The following is a 15,269-nucleotide window of genomic DNA, read 5'->3' as shown; positions in this document are numbered from 1 at the left end:
TTTTTTTGGTGAGCAGTGCATTTATTATTGGTGAGGTTTTATGAAACTACACCTTTAAAAGGAATTGTTTGCTGTTATGCAGTAACATTCACAAGTTCTGATGTGCACTCAACTTGCTGAGTGGATGAAAGAAGAACTCTGAATTCCAATTTAATACTAATAAGGGGAGAGAAAAGGATTGATGGGGACTGAATGTGTCCAGAAAAAGAGGGTTATTAATACGGACACCTTGAAAGTTCAGAGAAAGTATAAGTTTGAAATTGAGTGAATGTGTCTCAAATAAATTTGTAAAAAGTAACAAACGATGTCTCAACAGTCAAATTAATTCAGTTCCCTGTATGTCACTTTTGGGAGAGCCAGCTATAGCTATCACAAGCCATATAGTAATTTGACTCAAACCTATGGATGCATTTTACCCTGGGTGGAGTTATACTTTGTGTTTGATCTCTTTGTCCCTTAAATTACAGTCTAAATTAAAGCCAAAGAACATTTTATTGCAAAATACCAATATCACATTGTTGAAAAAGCAAGCCATTTCAATACGAGAAAGCAAGTCATTTGTATACTCCAGATATTATAAATGAAATGCATTTATAATATCCCAACCAATGCAGCAAACTGTATTAAGCACATCCACAGTTTGGATATGCACAAGCCTTTGCTGCATACTGTTTTCCTTAGTTGTCCTCAAAGCTATGTTGTACTCCAGCAGTCAAAGCATAGCTAAGGGACTGTTCTCTAACCTGGAGATGTGGTTGTATGGAAGGTACTCTCTGTGGTCAAATGTGAACCCCCAGCAAGTGTGATCCTTAGCCTTTCACTGGGAGAAAATATCCTTCACCCCGTTCTTGACATCACCATCATCCTGCGTCACTTTCAAACAAAACAGACCAATATTTTTTTATAGTTTTTTTGGAGTGGATGCTACATAGCTGTGTCCGGTTTCTCACTTCCTCATGAAAGGCCACTGTGCTGCCTGAGCCCAGCTGCCTGATAAGGTCACCCGCCACTTCCTCTGGCTTCCCTTGCCATGCCACTGCACTTCTGTAGAAAAACGCACTTGCACGCGGTGCTGGATTTGCTCATGCTCGTTTGCCTATCACTTCCGGAAGTGGATGGCTCCACTTCGGAAGCAGCTGTCTGCTTCCCACAGCCTGCTGTCTGCTTCCCTTACCAGAGAACCTGGTGAAAAGGGCATGACTTTGTCACCTCACACTTGGTTGAACAGATCTGCTCATGTCCAACTCCTGTGCTATTGCTGTGCCATTCATGCAGCACTGAGATGTTATGGACTGTGCCATTACCCCCTGTAGTTAGTAATTGAGGACCTCATGTCAAATTTAAGATTTTTTACTCCTTGATAATTATCAGGCGAGGGTAAATAATGGTTTATACTTGATACAGCAGTTACATTTCATGCTTGACGTTTTTAGGATATTGTGCACATCATGATATGCTCAGGTCAGGCACCTCTAAATCTGGTAGCTTTACTGTTAATGTGTGACTGACATTTTTATATTCCCACAATAAACTAATATGACCACCTATGTGTCACTTGACTCATTTGTAATTGTGTATTCCTGCTGTCAAATTGTTTGGTGACTGTTTTCAAACGTTTCAGGGTTACAATATGGAAGAACTTGGGAGAGGGTTACTGGGGGTATAATCTTTTCCTGCCCTTTATATTTTCCATGTTTTGTCCTGTGCAGGTGCTACTGAGCACATTTATGTTTGAAAATCAACATGACGAGAGATAATGCTACTAGCTGGCTAGCTAACGGACCCATATCTTCATCTCTGTTAGCTTGTTTTAACTTCTCATGAGGTTGTAACAACTGACTGGCATTTGTCAAGCGTCTCTGAGGAGCAAAACATATGTGAGGTTAGAAAATTTGACAAGGAAGCTATTTTCAAATTTACACATGTCATACTTTGCTATGACAGCAAAATATTGCAAAGTAGAACAAACTATGACCACACCAGTAGCAGCAAGAGAAGTGGCGCAAGAGTAAAAGGAGGAAGCAGTGAAAGGTAGCACCCTTAGAGCAATGGAGAGAGTGGTCCTTGGAGGAAAAAATGACCAGAGTAACTGCAGATAATGTGAATGGCAATGGCTGGCTGAGCAAAAATATGAGGAGAAAGAGAGATGTTTAACAACTGCATTAAACACAGATGGGTGGGACGGTATGGTATAGACTTAAGAGGAAGACAGCATGGCGGTATTACAGGTTCTATTAGGTATTACAGGTTCCTCAGGTGGTAAACTAGCATGTGAAATGCTATCATCACCCTTTGTCATTTTAAAAAAAATAGCCACAAGACTTTGAATGCACACATGCTCCTAATTTTAAGCATGTGCTGTATTGTTCTGGTTACACAATAATATACAGCAACAAGCTGAAATGTGCACGGTAAGAACAGGTGATCAAGTAGTACGTAAACTTGGTTTACAAGACAGCAGCATTAAGTTTTGTAAGATATGTTTATCCATTATTATCTCCAGGCACAAGAGAAAGACTGATACTCTGGTCTTAAAAAACATTTAATTTATGCTCTTACATGTACAAGAATCAATTACAGGATACATGTTGGTAGGCTTTGTCATAAAGGCCAATGAACACCATTCTAAGCCTCAGTCGAAGCCTATTACATAGTCATTTCAAAACGCAGTTTTTTCAGTTAAGATGACCCAGTTCAGATCACACTATATTTTTATATAAAATGTCTAATTCTCAAAAGTGCAGTATAATATGTATTTTTTATACAATCGTTTTCATGAAAAGTACTTTGGCTAAGCAAACCTAACCACTACACTGTACAGATCCAAGCTCCGTATTTACAGAACGGAATGGAGGCTCCAACAATAAATGCTTTTCAACAGTGAACTAATTCTTATGAACTAATTCAGCGAACCGATTCTTCCCTGAAAAGCGTAATTGGAGAAGGCACTGATTGCGTATTACAACACAGACTTTTTCATCATTCAAAACATTTTGTGGAAAGTCTACATAGAACGTAGTGGCTCCTCTTAACAGCTCAAAAACAACACTGATTTATTCAGCTTCAATGCTTTAAAAGCCCTGATGGTGTCACATATTTGTTCATCAAACTCTTGAAAAGTAACTGTTGAACAGTGTTTGGTTGCAAAATGGCACTTGCCCGCAATGCCATTAATAGCATTATCCACTACAAGAAGTCAAGTGCATATGAAAGATTTACTTATGAGACCACAATGTCAGAGTCTTAAAACACAGCATGGCACAGTGGACATCTTAGAGGCTCAATTCTGAAACCTCGGTAACACCTCAGGGATGAGATCAGCACAGGAAAACAGACACATTTTACAAATATGCTGATGGACGGTGAAGACTGCAGTTAGAGGGTATTGGGACACAATTACATTCGAGCACTAGCTTTGTGCATCCCATCAGCATCTCTGAAACACTGTGTTTCCTAACTACTTGACTCCCTCTTAATGTGTGAATGCGCTCATTAGCGTACCTTCAGTGTTGATGGAAAAGGACGAATACATTCGCTTTAAATTTCTGATTATTTTGACTATCCAAGTGGAGCATTGGCTGTATTAGCTGCATCAGAAGCCCATAGCTGCATTTCCCACTGATCCACCTCACTTGTAATTCTGCTGTACCAGATTCAAGCTGGAGGCATTCCACAGCAAACTGACCCAGGGTGATGAGAGTGTTGGCCAACTCCAGATATTACAGTGAGTTGGCGTCAAGGTAGTCAAGGAAAAGCACAAATGTTTATTCTATATAACACACCACAGCCAGACATTATCTACATAAGTACTTGTAGCAAGATGGCAGTCTTTGTTATGATCTGCTTTCTATAGTTGCCAAGGGACAGTCCATATTTTCCCTCACAAGCTGCATGTAGAATTTGAACATAACTGCATCATTTGCCATGCTATTTTACGGGATCTCACCAAAGAGTAGTAGCAAAAAGCATAACCATCACGATACCATCCTCCATTATAAGATAATGAGCAAACATCACTCTTGTATTCACAAATAAATATGATATTATGTGGATCTATGCAGTATGAAAAAATATGTTTTAAAGATTTTCCGAGGTCAGTAGCACTGCAGTACCATATTCAGTTGTATTAGACTGGTACAAACAGCTAAGGTGTATCTGTAGAAACACAGCTTTGGGCTAAAACAGTTTGGCAGATCAGGATAGCTTTGTACAACTAGACAACATACTTGTTAAGCACATTAAGCACAGAAAGGTGGTTCTGTCCAGCTATCCTTCCATGTTTCTTTTATAATTTAGGAGAAACCAAAGAACAGCATTGCCGTGTACTGTAATGAGCATCATCACTCACAAGGTAAAACCTACTGACTTCCATACCCTTAAAATAGGATTTATTTACAATCTTTGGTCTATTCATATCTATGAAACTGGAGAGTACACACTTTGATCTGACTGAACAAGACTTAAACCTAATTCACATACATCTACTGATTCTCAGTGGAGTATTGCTTCTTTAAATGTATACACCATCCAACCTATTAAAACAATGAAAGAGGTTTGCCTTTTCTTTCTGTAAACACAACAAACCAATTTGGAATTTTACATTATAAAATTATAAAAATGTTTTTTTAATTATCAAAAAATAATACTCTAATTTTTACATTTTTAATCCAAGCTATTTACTTTCCATGATCATGACAAAAAAGTGCAAGATAATTGTCTGCATGTTAGGGGTGGGATAATTAAATGTTTATACGATAAGCATATGTTTATATAAGCCTTTCCAACTTGGGGGGAGTGTTCTGAATAATGCAGTCACAGGAAGAATACACAGACTCGTTCCCTGAAGACAGGCCAAGCAAAGTTGGACTCTGGATTTCAAAAATGCTCCATCATTAATAATTAATAATCAATGGCATTTCTCTGAAGCAAACAATCTATTAATTCAGCCTAATATGGCATTTATTTTGTGAGTCAAGGTGGCGGTGACTGAGAATAAAAAAGTGTTTTTGGGTAGGTGTTTACAGATCTAACAAGCGCTGTAAAAAATGCTGAATCTGTGTTTAATGTCTATTCATACTAGGTGAATTTTACAGATCATTTGAGAACAGCATTTCTAATTCATGTGAGACGAGACCCACTTCTCCGGATGGCTCCTAGAACAACGCAGGGCTGGAGTCCTGGCCCTCCTGTTTTTTTTCACAGAATAACAGTTGGCAGTCATTTTTTTTTTGTTTGTTTGTTTTTTTTGAGTGGAAACACAAATGTCCCAGTCAGGGTTCACTGTTTCAGCCAGGTAGGACTGCTGACAGTTGCACCACCGAAGCACTGCCCCGTGTGTGACCGCGTTGCGGTTTAGGGCGGGGCTCTCGTCGGTGAGTACCGTTGAGAACCGTTGTCGAAGGTGGCGGGGTCAGGTGACTCTGGAAGGCAGAGTGGTGACTGTCATTTGGGAGGTGAGCGGTGCTGAGGGGAGGGGTAACACGACGGTGGGGGAAGGGGAGACTAGAAGCCCCCCTGGACAAAGGGGTGGCTGAGCAGCCCCTCGGCGGTGGGCCGCCGTTTCTCCTCCACGAACACCTGCCGCAGGAAGTCCCGGCACGAGTCAGACACGCCCTCCGGCAGCGCCGGCTTGGTGGGCTGCGTGGCGATCTTGAAGATGGCAGCCATGGCCTCGAACTCCGCCCACGGAGGCTTCTGCGTCAGCATCTCCACTACCGTGCAGGCCACGCTCCTGAGACGACACAAACACCATCCGGTCAGCACAAATCCCCAAGCACATCTGGTGAAGCTGTCACAGAAGGACAGCCTGACATGAAAAGCAAACTCTTCCTAAATTAGTAAGAATGAAGCAATAGAAGGGTCCACAACAATGTTGTGCCTCAACAGTAGTAAAATGTAGTTCCCACAACAAAATCTAATTTTCAGTGCTAAGCTTCAACCATATGTTCTTCAAAGGGAAATATTCCTGTAAATGGAGTAAGGAAAAAAAAGTTGGACTTTTCCTCAGTACCTCTGATGAAAGTAGGGCAGTACTTTCTGGGCTTCCCTTACATGTCTGTTTCCTACACAGTGCATCACCAGAGGGACCTTGGTCAGGCAGAATGTGAACCGAATATGCTTCTGATATAAAATGGTTAGAAATATTGTTAAATAAGTTTACACCTGCGAGTTTAACATAACTTATCGAAGATTGAATTCACATATTGATTAGAATTAAAAATATTTTTTCCTATTATGAAGAAATCATGCAAATAATGTCCACAACATATTGTCAGCATATAATATACTTATGGTACTGTACTAGTTTAGGCAAATCTGGAACTTACTGTGTCTGCATTGACAGAGATAAGAATAAAGTTATTAGAGAAAAGCAGGCTTTTCGTAGTACCCAAATTAGTCTACATTTTGCTAGGGATGGGTTGCACTGATAAGAGGTTTTAGTGAGCCAAAGTGCTTATGCGCCACATTGATAAAACTTTCTCAGAGAAAGTTATTATAGCATATAACAGATTTAATGAATGCAGCTCTATAATTGACTGTTCTGGTTATATATCCTTTGCACTATGGGATGAAATTGTTTACGCCTTTCGACAAAGACTTGAGTGACATTTAGCTACTCTCTCAAACACTGTTGTTATTATACCTGTCATTCGAAGGATATTTTTCCCACATGTTTTCTGTAATATGTTGTTTGTTATATCCTTATCGTAGTATGAATAAAAAATTTATTTTTCTGAAACTACCCATAATGTACAAAAAAAGCCATGTGTTGCTGTCCAGGAAAACAAGACTGTGGGAAAAATGAAATAATGGACCAATGTCTTTCTTGTGTAAATCTGAATACCATATTGATGTCACCACGACAATGTAACTTTCTGCAGAGAAAGTAAAAGTAGAACAGCCATTAAAATCTTCTTTAAACCAGGCACATTATAGCTATAACAGTTTCACGATATATCTACTAATTATTTTAACATACATATTATAGGTTGATGAGGCGAAGATGAAAATAGGATTTCTGAGTAACCTGCCCATTAAGATGAATACCTAATTAGAAACCAGAAATAAGTATTTTAAAAGAACCAAATGTAAAGCAATTAGCTAGGCATATGAAGCCCAGAAATGCAACTGCCCTTCCTAGCCATACACTCTTGGTATTTTCAATCCCTCATTCCCTTAGAACTCCATATAGGCACACTCCAGTTCAGCATCTGCTCTCAAATTTGACTGTTCATACATGACTTGTTTATGGATAAATTTCCTGAACGTAATGCTTGACATTTTTAGAGCAAAGTAGAGGATGGGAGTGGAAGTAAATTTCCTCACCAGACATCAGCTTTCCGTCCGTATCCCTCGCCACTGATCACTTCTGGGCTCATCCAGTAGGGGGTGCCAGTGACCGACTTGATCCCAGTTCCAGACATGCAGATGGTCTGGATGCGCTTGCTGGCACCAAAATCTCCCAGCTTGACATTCCCAGAGGAATCTCTTAGGATATTAGCACCTGAAAGGCAAGGAATTATAGGAGTTAAGCTAACTAGCTCAGAACCTGGGAGAAAATAAGGCTTTTTTTTGTAGTCGCAACGCTTTTTGGAAACGAAACAGTACAAGCATTCTTTCAAGATACACCACAGGCATTAACGTTTCGTCGCTTAAAATGTTTTTTTTCCATAAATGTAAATGTCGGAGGTTGATCAAGGGCCTGCTGAAGCTGCTTGGTTCTGTACCAAGTCACAGAGTGGACTGAGGAATAATCTGTCCCCACGCCCCCGCCCACATGTTTTTCCATTGGAGCCACACCGAAGTGGCTGCCTGCCTCTCAGCCTTGCGGTTATTTGAACAGTGACTAATTCACCCCAGACTCTAACCCTGCGTCCACAGCCAGGGAACAAACGCCTCGTTGCAATGTTTCCCCCCGCCACGCCTGACGTTCCTGCTGTTTGCTTAAGTTGTGTCGTTTGTTATCGTAACGGACGCCTGCCTCTCCGGTGGCTTTTCAGGTGGGCTTTGCCGAGACAGGAAGTGGATCCCCGGATTAGAGTAGCCATATTTACTCTGCTTCAGAGCCTTGCTCGTGAGCGGGTTCAATCCTCTAAACTTATTCCCAGGCTGGCTTTTGGCAGGGACATGCTGTGACATTAACATGAGCCAAACCAAGTCCCTGTAATTCAGTGCCCTTAAGACTTTGACAGAAATATTTACAGATATTTTCTCACAGCAGTATAGTGTTTTAGAAAACTTGAAGCAGGGAAAATGATATACATCTCATAAAAAAGCTAAACACGAGATGGAACTATAAAAATCATAATCAATCAATAAATCAGCAATTCCATTTAGTATCAATTGTAGTTCAGAGATCACAAGGTAATATTTTCCACAGGGAAATATAAACATTCACATTCTGGCGTTAAGCAGACGCTCTTATCCAGAGCAGCATACAAAAGTGCATAGCCTATATAAAGGTTTAGGCAGATATCAGACCACACCGATCATCAGTGACATAACCGATAGCAGCACTCAGTCAAGATAAGTGGTTGTAGCTGCAAGCGGGAGACTGAAGATGCTCTACTTTAAATAGCGAACGTATAGTGTTACATGTGAGACAGAGTATACTGATACAGTATACATAATACACACATACAAAAAATGAAGATATGAAGGTATGTAGTAACATGGGGGAAAAAAATTAAAACCCATCTCATACTATGTAAGATTATATAAAAAATTATATATTTTCATTATATTTACGTTTATGATTATGTAAAAATATTAAATAAATACAAATATGAAAATAACAAGTTTTACATTGATCCAGTACAAAATGTTTCTGTATGTATTGATCTTAAAGTGTCATTTATTTTTATTTTTTCATTTTGTTTAAAAAAAAAAAATTTGCTAGCTATAACATGGTCTTTGAATCCCTACATTAAGTTATAGATTGAAATCAACTGTAAGACCTGCCAAGAAGTGCATGGGAAGGACAGATTTTTGGTTGTAATAATTCAAGTTCATGGGGGAACTACACGGTACCTTTGATGTCTCTGTGCACGATCATGTTGCTGTGGAGATAGAACACGCCCTGTAAAATCTGTCGGGTGTATCTCCGGGTCACCTTCTCTGTAAGAGCTCCGTAGGCCTTCAGCTGGTCTTTTATAGAGCCCTAAGCAAGGGGAACAAAAGTCAAACAAACAAACTCAGGACTGCATTATTAAAACTACAACTGATAATCTCTCACCTGCAACTAAAGATGAATGGGGTAGTACTGAATAAGAAAGAGATGCATATCAGATTATAGTTTACAGTAGCATATTACTTCCTATTTAGACCAATAGTCATTTATGCTAATTGTAGGCTTTCCTTATTGGTCTCATCAGAGGATCTTGAAAAATTCCTGTGTGCTATGCCAACATTTCATAGACTTTCATTCCTATGCTGATCTCTGTTATTTCCTCCTGTTTCCAGTCTTTACTTACTGATGTGGGGGAAAAAAAAAAACCTTTCAGAAATGGCCAAAGCCAGTAACACCTTCCACATAAACTGTGCATGTGAACCAAAAGCTCTCCGCCCAAGCCGTTTTTTCCACCCATGCCCCTCCCCCCTCCATCCCTTTTTCTGGGAAAGACATGGCAGCTTCCTTTTATTTCCCACATCTGAAGCCTCCTCAGCTGGAACGTGGCCTCGGAGCTGGGAATCTTATCAGCGCAGCGCAGTGGAGCGAGGCCTGGTCTGAGGAGGTGAACCTTCAGTGGAAGAAAGACTTGGCCGGGTCTCCGCACAGCCACTGCGTGTTGCCAGCAACTTCCTTGCAGCATAAACATTCCCCATTCCCAAACAATGCATGACCGAGACAGTCAATACTAACCACAAATGGGTCTAAAAACCATTTTAACTGGCCCTTTTGTGGAAAGAAAATGGTTTCACGCACTTTGAATTCAGTCTTCAGTTCAGATGTGAACTTCACCAGCATTCCGGCATGACATCACGGCATAACTTCAGCTTGAAGTCAGGACTTTTGATAGACTGAGCCTCATACTTCTGGCTTTCAAATTCTGGACCGTTTCGGGGGGTCTTTAGAGCTTGACCCGATTTCCCACTAAGCTTCTGTGGAATGGCTCTCGGTTAATTGAACACCCACCCCTGCCATGAACTCCACGAAGATGGAGAGCTTCTTGAGCTCGGGGTCCCGCAGGCAGCCGTAGTACTGCACGATGCGCTCGTGCCGCAAGTTCTTCAGCAGCTGAATCTCACACTCCAGAGCGTTCACTTCCTGCACAGCGAGAGCAAACAGCACTGTCACAGCATGCTACATTACGCACTTTATTTGCTTAGCAGATGTCCTTATACTGAGTGATTTACGTGACTTATGTTTCACATGTTATACATTAATATGGCTGAATTAATGTATAACAACCTCGCATGAGTTTAACCCACACCCCCAAAGCCCCCCCCCCACCCCCCTCCAGTCCATGAGAACATGATAACCAAGCAGATCATCGATGGCTCAGAGCTGCCATGGCCGCATGCTCACCTTGCTGGTATCCTTACATTCCGGGTCAAAAGGCACCTGTTTGGCGGCCAATTCCCGGCCAGTGTCAGCGTCATAGCAGAGGTAGACCTCCCCGAATGCACCCCGGCCTAAGAGTTTTCCCAGCCTCCAGTTCACTGGTGCCTGAGGGGCTGTACAACAGACACATGGCAATGTAACAAGACTCACAGATTCTCCTTTCAGGATTGTTTTGATTGACTCTGACAGGGTTTATTGTACACTAGCTTAGTTGAGTCATAAAGACTGTCTTATCAAAACAGACTGTTCATGTTCAATCCAGTGGAAGTGATGTGCTCTGGACATGCAGCAATTGCTTTTCTCTGGCAAAAAGCAGTAAGAAGAAGCTGCCAGATTGCTGTGCATCATTGCTAACAGCATTAGCATGTCTTTAGAGCGAATATACTTTTTCAAGCTGCATTAAAAACTCTCATAAAAAACTATTTAGAAAACCATCAGTCTTTCATGATTAACAATTCCACTGTCTATTGCAGTTCACTCACATGTACTTTTCAGTGCATTAACCTTCAGATAAATGAATTATACAATATAATTTGCTAAACTGAATACTGCTCGAGTTAGCCGGTCCTGTGCAGTGTGCCTGCAACGGCGGTGTCCTCACACTTAGGGGAGTTGAGTTTGGCGCTCTTGTTAGGCGTCCAGCCCAGGGTACACAGCTCGCCGTACTGTAGGGTGCTGTCCCCATTGTAGCTGCGCGTACGGCTGGAGGGCACCAGCTGGAACAGGTTCTCCTGCGGCATGAAGCTACGAGGGAACGTCCTGCGACCTGAGAGGAACCACACACGCAGGCACGCAAAGACACACGCGCAGGCACGCAAAGACACACGCAGGCATGCGAAGACACACGTGCAGGCACGCAAAGACACACGTGCAGGCACGCAAAGACACACGCGCAGGCACGCAAAGACACACGCAGGCATGCGAAGACACACGTGCAGGCACGCAAAGACACACGCAGGCACGCAAAGACACACGCAGGCACGCAAAGACACATGCAGGCACGCAAAGACACACACGCAGGCACGCGAAGACACATGTGCAGGCACACAAAGACACACGCAGGCACGCAAAGACACACGTGCAGGCACGCAAAGACACACGCAGGCATGCGAAGACACACGTGCAGGCACGCAAAGACACACGCAGGCACGCAAAGACACACGCAGGCACGCAAAGACACATGCAGGCACGCAAAGACACACGCAGGCATGCGAAGACACGTGCAGGCACGCAAAGACACACGCAGGCACGCAAAGACACACGTGCAGGCACGTGAGAGACAGATATACAGTCGCAGATGCACAGGAAAACACACAAAAATTGCATGCATATGCACACACACACAACGGCACAGACATGCAAAGGGACATAAGCATACGTACACAGACAGACATGCAAGAAAGATTGAAAGTTGCATAAATGCACACACACATGCACACATTCACACGCACACGCATACACACACACAGATACACACATACAGTGTGAGCCAAAGCTGATGGCCAGCAGGGCCAGAGTTTTCCACTACATTCTGCTTCACTTCCCCTCTAAGCCTTCCCCTCAGGCAGGAAACAGAACAGAGTGCTTTTATACAAGTCAGCGTGCTACACTAGGGAGACGCAAATCAATGTTATCCAAGGTTAGGCTCTAAGTAAGGAACCAGGAACAGCTGCCACTGAAAGTAAGCCAGCTGCATCTAGCCTGAATTTCCTTTCTCAGACACTCTGTTCTGCGCATAAAGCTAAACTCTTTAAACACTCTTTCCTTTCATGTAAATGTAACTAATCGTGACCATCTTTGTAAGGCTCAAAATCAGCCTGATCTGATCAATCATCAGATTGAAAAGTAGCCAGTATCTGTAGCAGCTATGCTGTGATAGGTGGATATTGCACATGACACGCTGCTCACCATCATTGTAGTCCTTGCTGCGGCTGGACAAGTGAAACTGTCTGGGGAAGGTGCCGCCTTTACTGTGTCGACCTGCAGGGGGAGCAAAGGACCACGGCATGACGACACATCCAAAGCGTCATGTGACATTTCCTCGTTCGCCATTCACACACCATCTTGTAACCTCAGAAACACACAGCCGCAGCCGTATTACCTCACGAATGCGCATTAACGCATATGCACACAAGAAAATGTCTGTCTGCATCACTCAGTGTCTCAGAATTTTCGTGCGTAAATGTGACCGAGTATGACAGTGTCCGCATGTATTGAATTGCATCGCATTACATTAATGCGGCAAACTTTCTTATCCGGAGCCACAATCTAAGAGAATGTGGAATAGCTGGCAAACGGCTAATGTTTAGCACTGATGGCAGAGTCACCTGTGGAATAGCTGGCAAACGGCTAATGTTTAGCGCTGATGGCAGAGTCACCTGTGGAATAGCTGGCAAACGGCTAATGTTTAGCGCTGATGGCAGAGTCACCATGGCAAACGTACAGCATTCTTTCGGCTCCGTGATAAGGCCGGATCGGCATACCTGACACGCAAAAGAGCGGGGTGGGACGCTAGCCGCGCGTCAGCGGGGCCATCTGCGCAGCGGTAAGCGAACGCGGGCGGGCGAGGGGTACGGGCCGCAGCAGGCCGTATGATGTGAGCAGCACTGCGCGCGGAGGCTCGGAGGCCATGAGCAATTGAAAGCAGCTGTTACGCCAGATGACTGACCGCCTCCTTCGCCCTGTGTTTGTAGCCGTCTCCCAGGGAGACGGAGTTATTTGCTTTATTTTGCAGAGCGGGGACGAGGGTTTTAAAAAAATCGCAGAGACCATGTAACCGAAACCGGGCTTGAATCGGCGCTCTGGGCTTAGGTCACTGAAGGGCGATTGTGAAATATCTGAGTGAATGTCTGTGTGGCTGAGTGCGTACGTGCGTACACACGTGTGCCTGCGCATGAAAGCATATGCGCATGCGCAAATGCCTGTCCTCATTACTCAGTGTCTGAGCATGTGTAAATGCGACAGCAGTATGAAGGTGTCGACGTGTACTAAATTACATTATTTTCATGTAGTGAACTGTCTTATCCAGAACAATAATTAGAGGGAATTATTTCACGTGAGTTATATGTGCACTAGTGATACAGACTGGGCTAAAATCACTCTCAGACCAGAGTGCATTTATGTGTGACTGAGTCTGAATGAGTGTGTGCTTGTGCGTGTGTGTGAATGCGCTTCTCATTCGGACTGCATCGCCTATAGAGGCAGCAGTCTCTTCTCGACAGATTGCAAGAGCTGTGTTAGCTTCACTGAGCGTGCTCCTTCTGTTCTATCAGATGAGAAATCTTAACCAGGCCTCATAAGCATGCTGTTAGAGATGCCCTGTTAGAGCTGCTTCTCTTCTGTGCTCGGAAAGAAAAGAGCAGAACATAACAGATGGGCAGCTTCTCTTGCGGATCAGAGCGATTCCCTTCATCGGTTCTGCATACTTCACTATCAGAGTTATTTTACACACGACATCCTTAAAATTCCTCTTTTCATTATGACACATCATCTTTTTGTAGTCACTGAAAAACTTTCAGTTAAATTAAGAGGCAAAAAAATGTATTTTCAATACTCGTGCGATGAACACTATGTCCGCAAACAAATATGAATGCCTCACAAGTTCTCGTTATCGGTCAAAATGTTCGGTTGTACATCTTTCTGTCTGCAGAATAGAGCAAATTAATAAAAGCTTCTAGCTGGCTCCACCATTAATGAGGCCGTTTTATCGACTGCAGCTTGGCAGAGAAAAACAAAGCAGCTTTCTGCGCCTTACCGTTGTATTCATAGTTGAGGTTCAGATAATTGTTGTCCCTGTTGGCCTGGGAGAATGGAGGGCTGCAATGACACAAGCAAAAGAAGACAAATGACCCCGGTTATTTTTATCTGTGATTCCTGCATTTTGGCATTGAGCAGAGTTCACGCTAAGCTCTCTGCCCCACTTTCCATCCTGAGCCCACTTTTATTTCACACTGAATGTCCGCAGATCTGTACTAGCATCACGCTGACTTTGCCAACCTGATTTTGTGTGTGTGTGTCTGTGCACACGCGTGTGTACATATGCATGTATCTGCACGTGTGTGGATGTGTGTGGGGATGTGTGTGTATGTGCATATGTGTTTATTCTGTGTGTGTGTGTGTATGTATGTCTGTGTGCGTGTCCAGGTGTTTAAGTATGTGTGTGTGTGTGCATGCATCATATTTTTGTATGAATGTACGTGTTAGCATATGCATGTGTGTGTATGTGAGATTTAATGTGTGTGCATGTGTGTTTATGTGACTGAGTAAATGTGCATGCATGTGTATGATTGAGGGTGAATGTGTGTGCATGCATGTGTATGTTTGAGAGTGAATGTGTGTGCATGCATGTGCATGTTTGAGAGTGAATGTGTGTGCATGCATGCATATTCTTGAGAGTGATTGTGTGAGCATGCATGCGTATGTTTGAGAGTGATTGTGTGTGCATGCATGTGTATATTTGAGAGTGAATGTGTGTGTATGCATGTGTATGTTTGAGAGTGAATGTGTGTGCATGAATGTGTGTGTATGCATGCGTATGTTTGAGAGTGATTGTGTGTGCATGCATGTGTATATTTGAGAGTGAATGTGTGTGTATGCATCTGTATGTTTGAGAGTGAATGTGTGTGCATGCATGTTTATGTTTGAGAGTGAATGTGAATACATGTATGACTTAGGACATAGTCCGCCTCTACTGCAGCACACAATC

General features: G+C 42.8%; 1 protein-coding gene across 5 annotated transcripts in view; it reads right to left on the bottom strand.

The window, feature by feature from the left end:
• Window positions 1-2,524: 2,524 nt before the first annotated feature.
• map3k22 (mitogen-activated protein kinase kinase kinase 22) overlaps window positions 2,525-15,269 on the bottom strand; it is a 42,959-nt gene continuing 30,214 nt past the window's right edge. For 4 of the 5 annotated variants that reach the window (XM_035413731.1, XM_035413733.1, XM_035413734.1 and 1 more), the window contains 8 exons: window positions 14,319-14,380; window positions 12,473-12,544; window positions 11,166-11,330; window positions 10,529-10,677; window positions 10,136-10,267; window positions 9,031-9,160; window positions 7,327-7,504; window positions 2,525-5,731 (listed from right to left, as the gene is read on the bottom strand). In XM_035413731.1, the coding sequence (XP_035269622.1) occupies window positions 5,503-5,731; window positions 7,327-7,504; window positions 9,031-9,160; window positions 10,136-10,267; window positions 10,529-10,677; window positions 11,166-11,330; window positions 12,473-12,544; window positions 14,319-14,380 (1,117 nt within the window). In that variant the 3' untranslated portion in view covers window positions 2,525-5,502. The remainder of the gene's footprint in view (window positions 5,732-7,326; window positions 7,505-9,030; window positions 9,161-10,135; window positions 10,268-10,528; window positions 10,678-11,165; window positions 11,331-12,472; window positions 12,545-14,318; window positions 14,381-15,269) is intronic. The other variant, XM_035413732.1, reaches the window with a different exon arrangement.

Source organism: Anguilla anguilla, chromosome 4 (genome assembly GCF_013347855.1).
Source record: "Anguilla anguilla isolate fAngAng1 chromosome 4, fAngAng1.pri, whole genome shotgun sequence".
Classification (NCBI taxonomy): domain Eukaryota; kingdom Metazoa; phylum Chordata; class Actinopteri; order Anguilliformes; family Anguillidae; genus Anguilla; species Anguilla anguilla.
The sequence above is the reverse complement of the archived record's forward strand: the minus strand, read 5'-3'. Positions and strand labels throughout refer to the sequence as shown.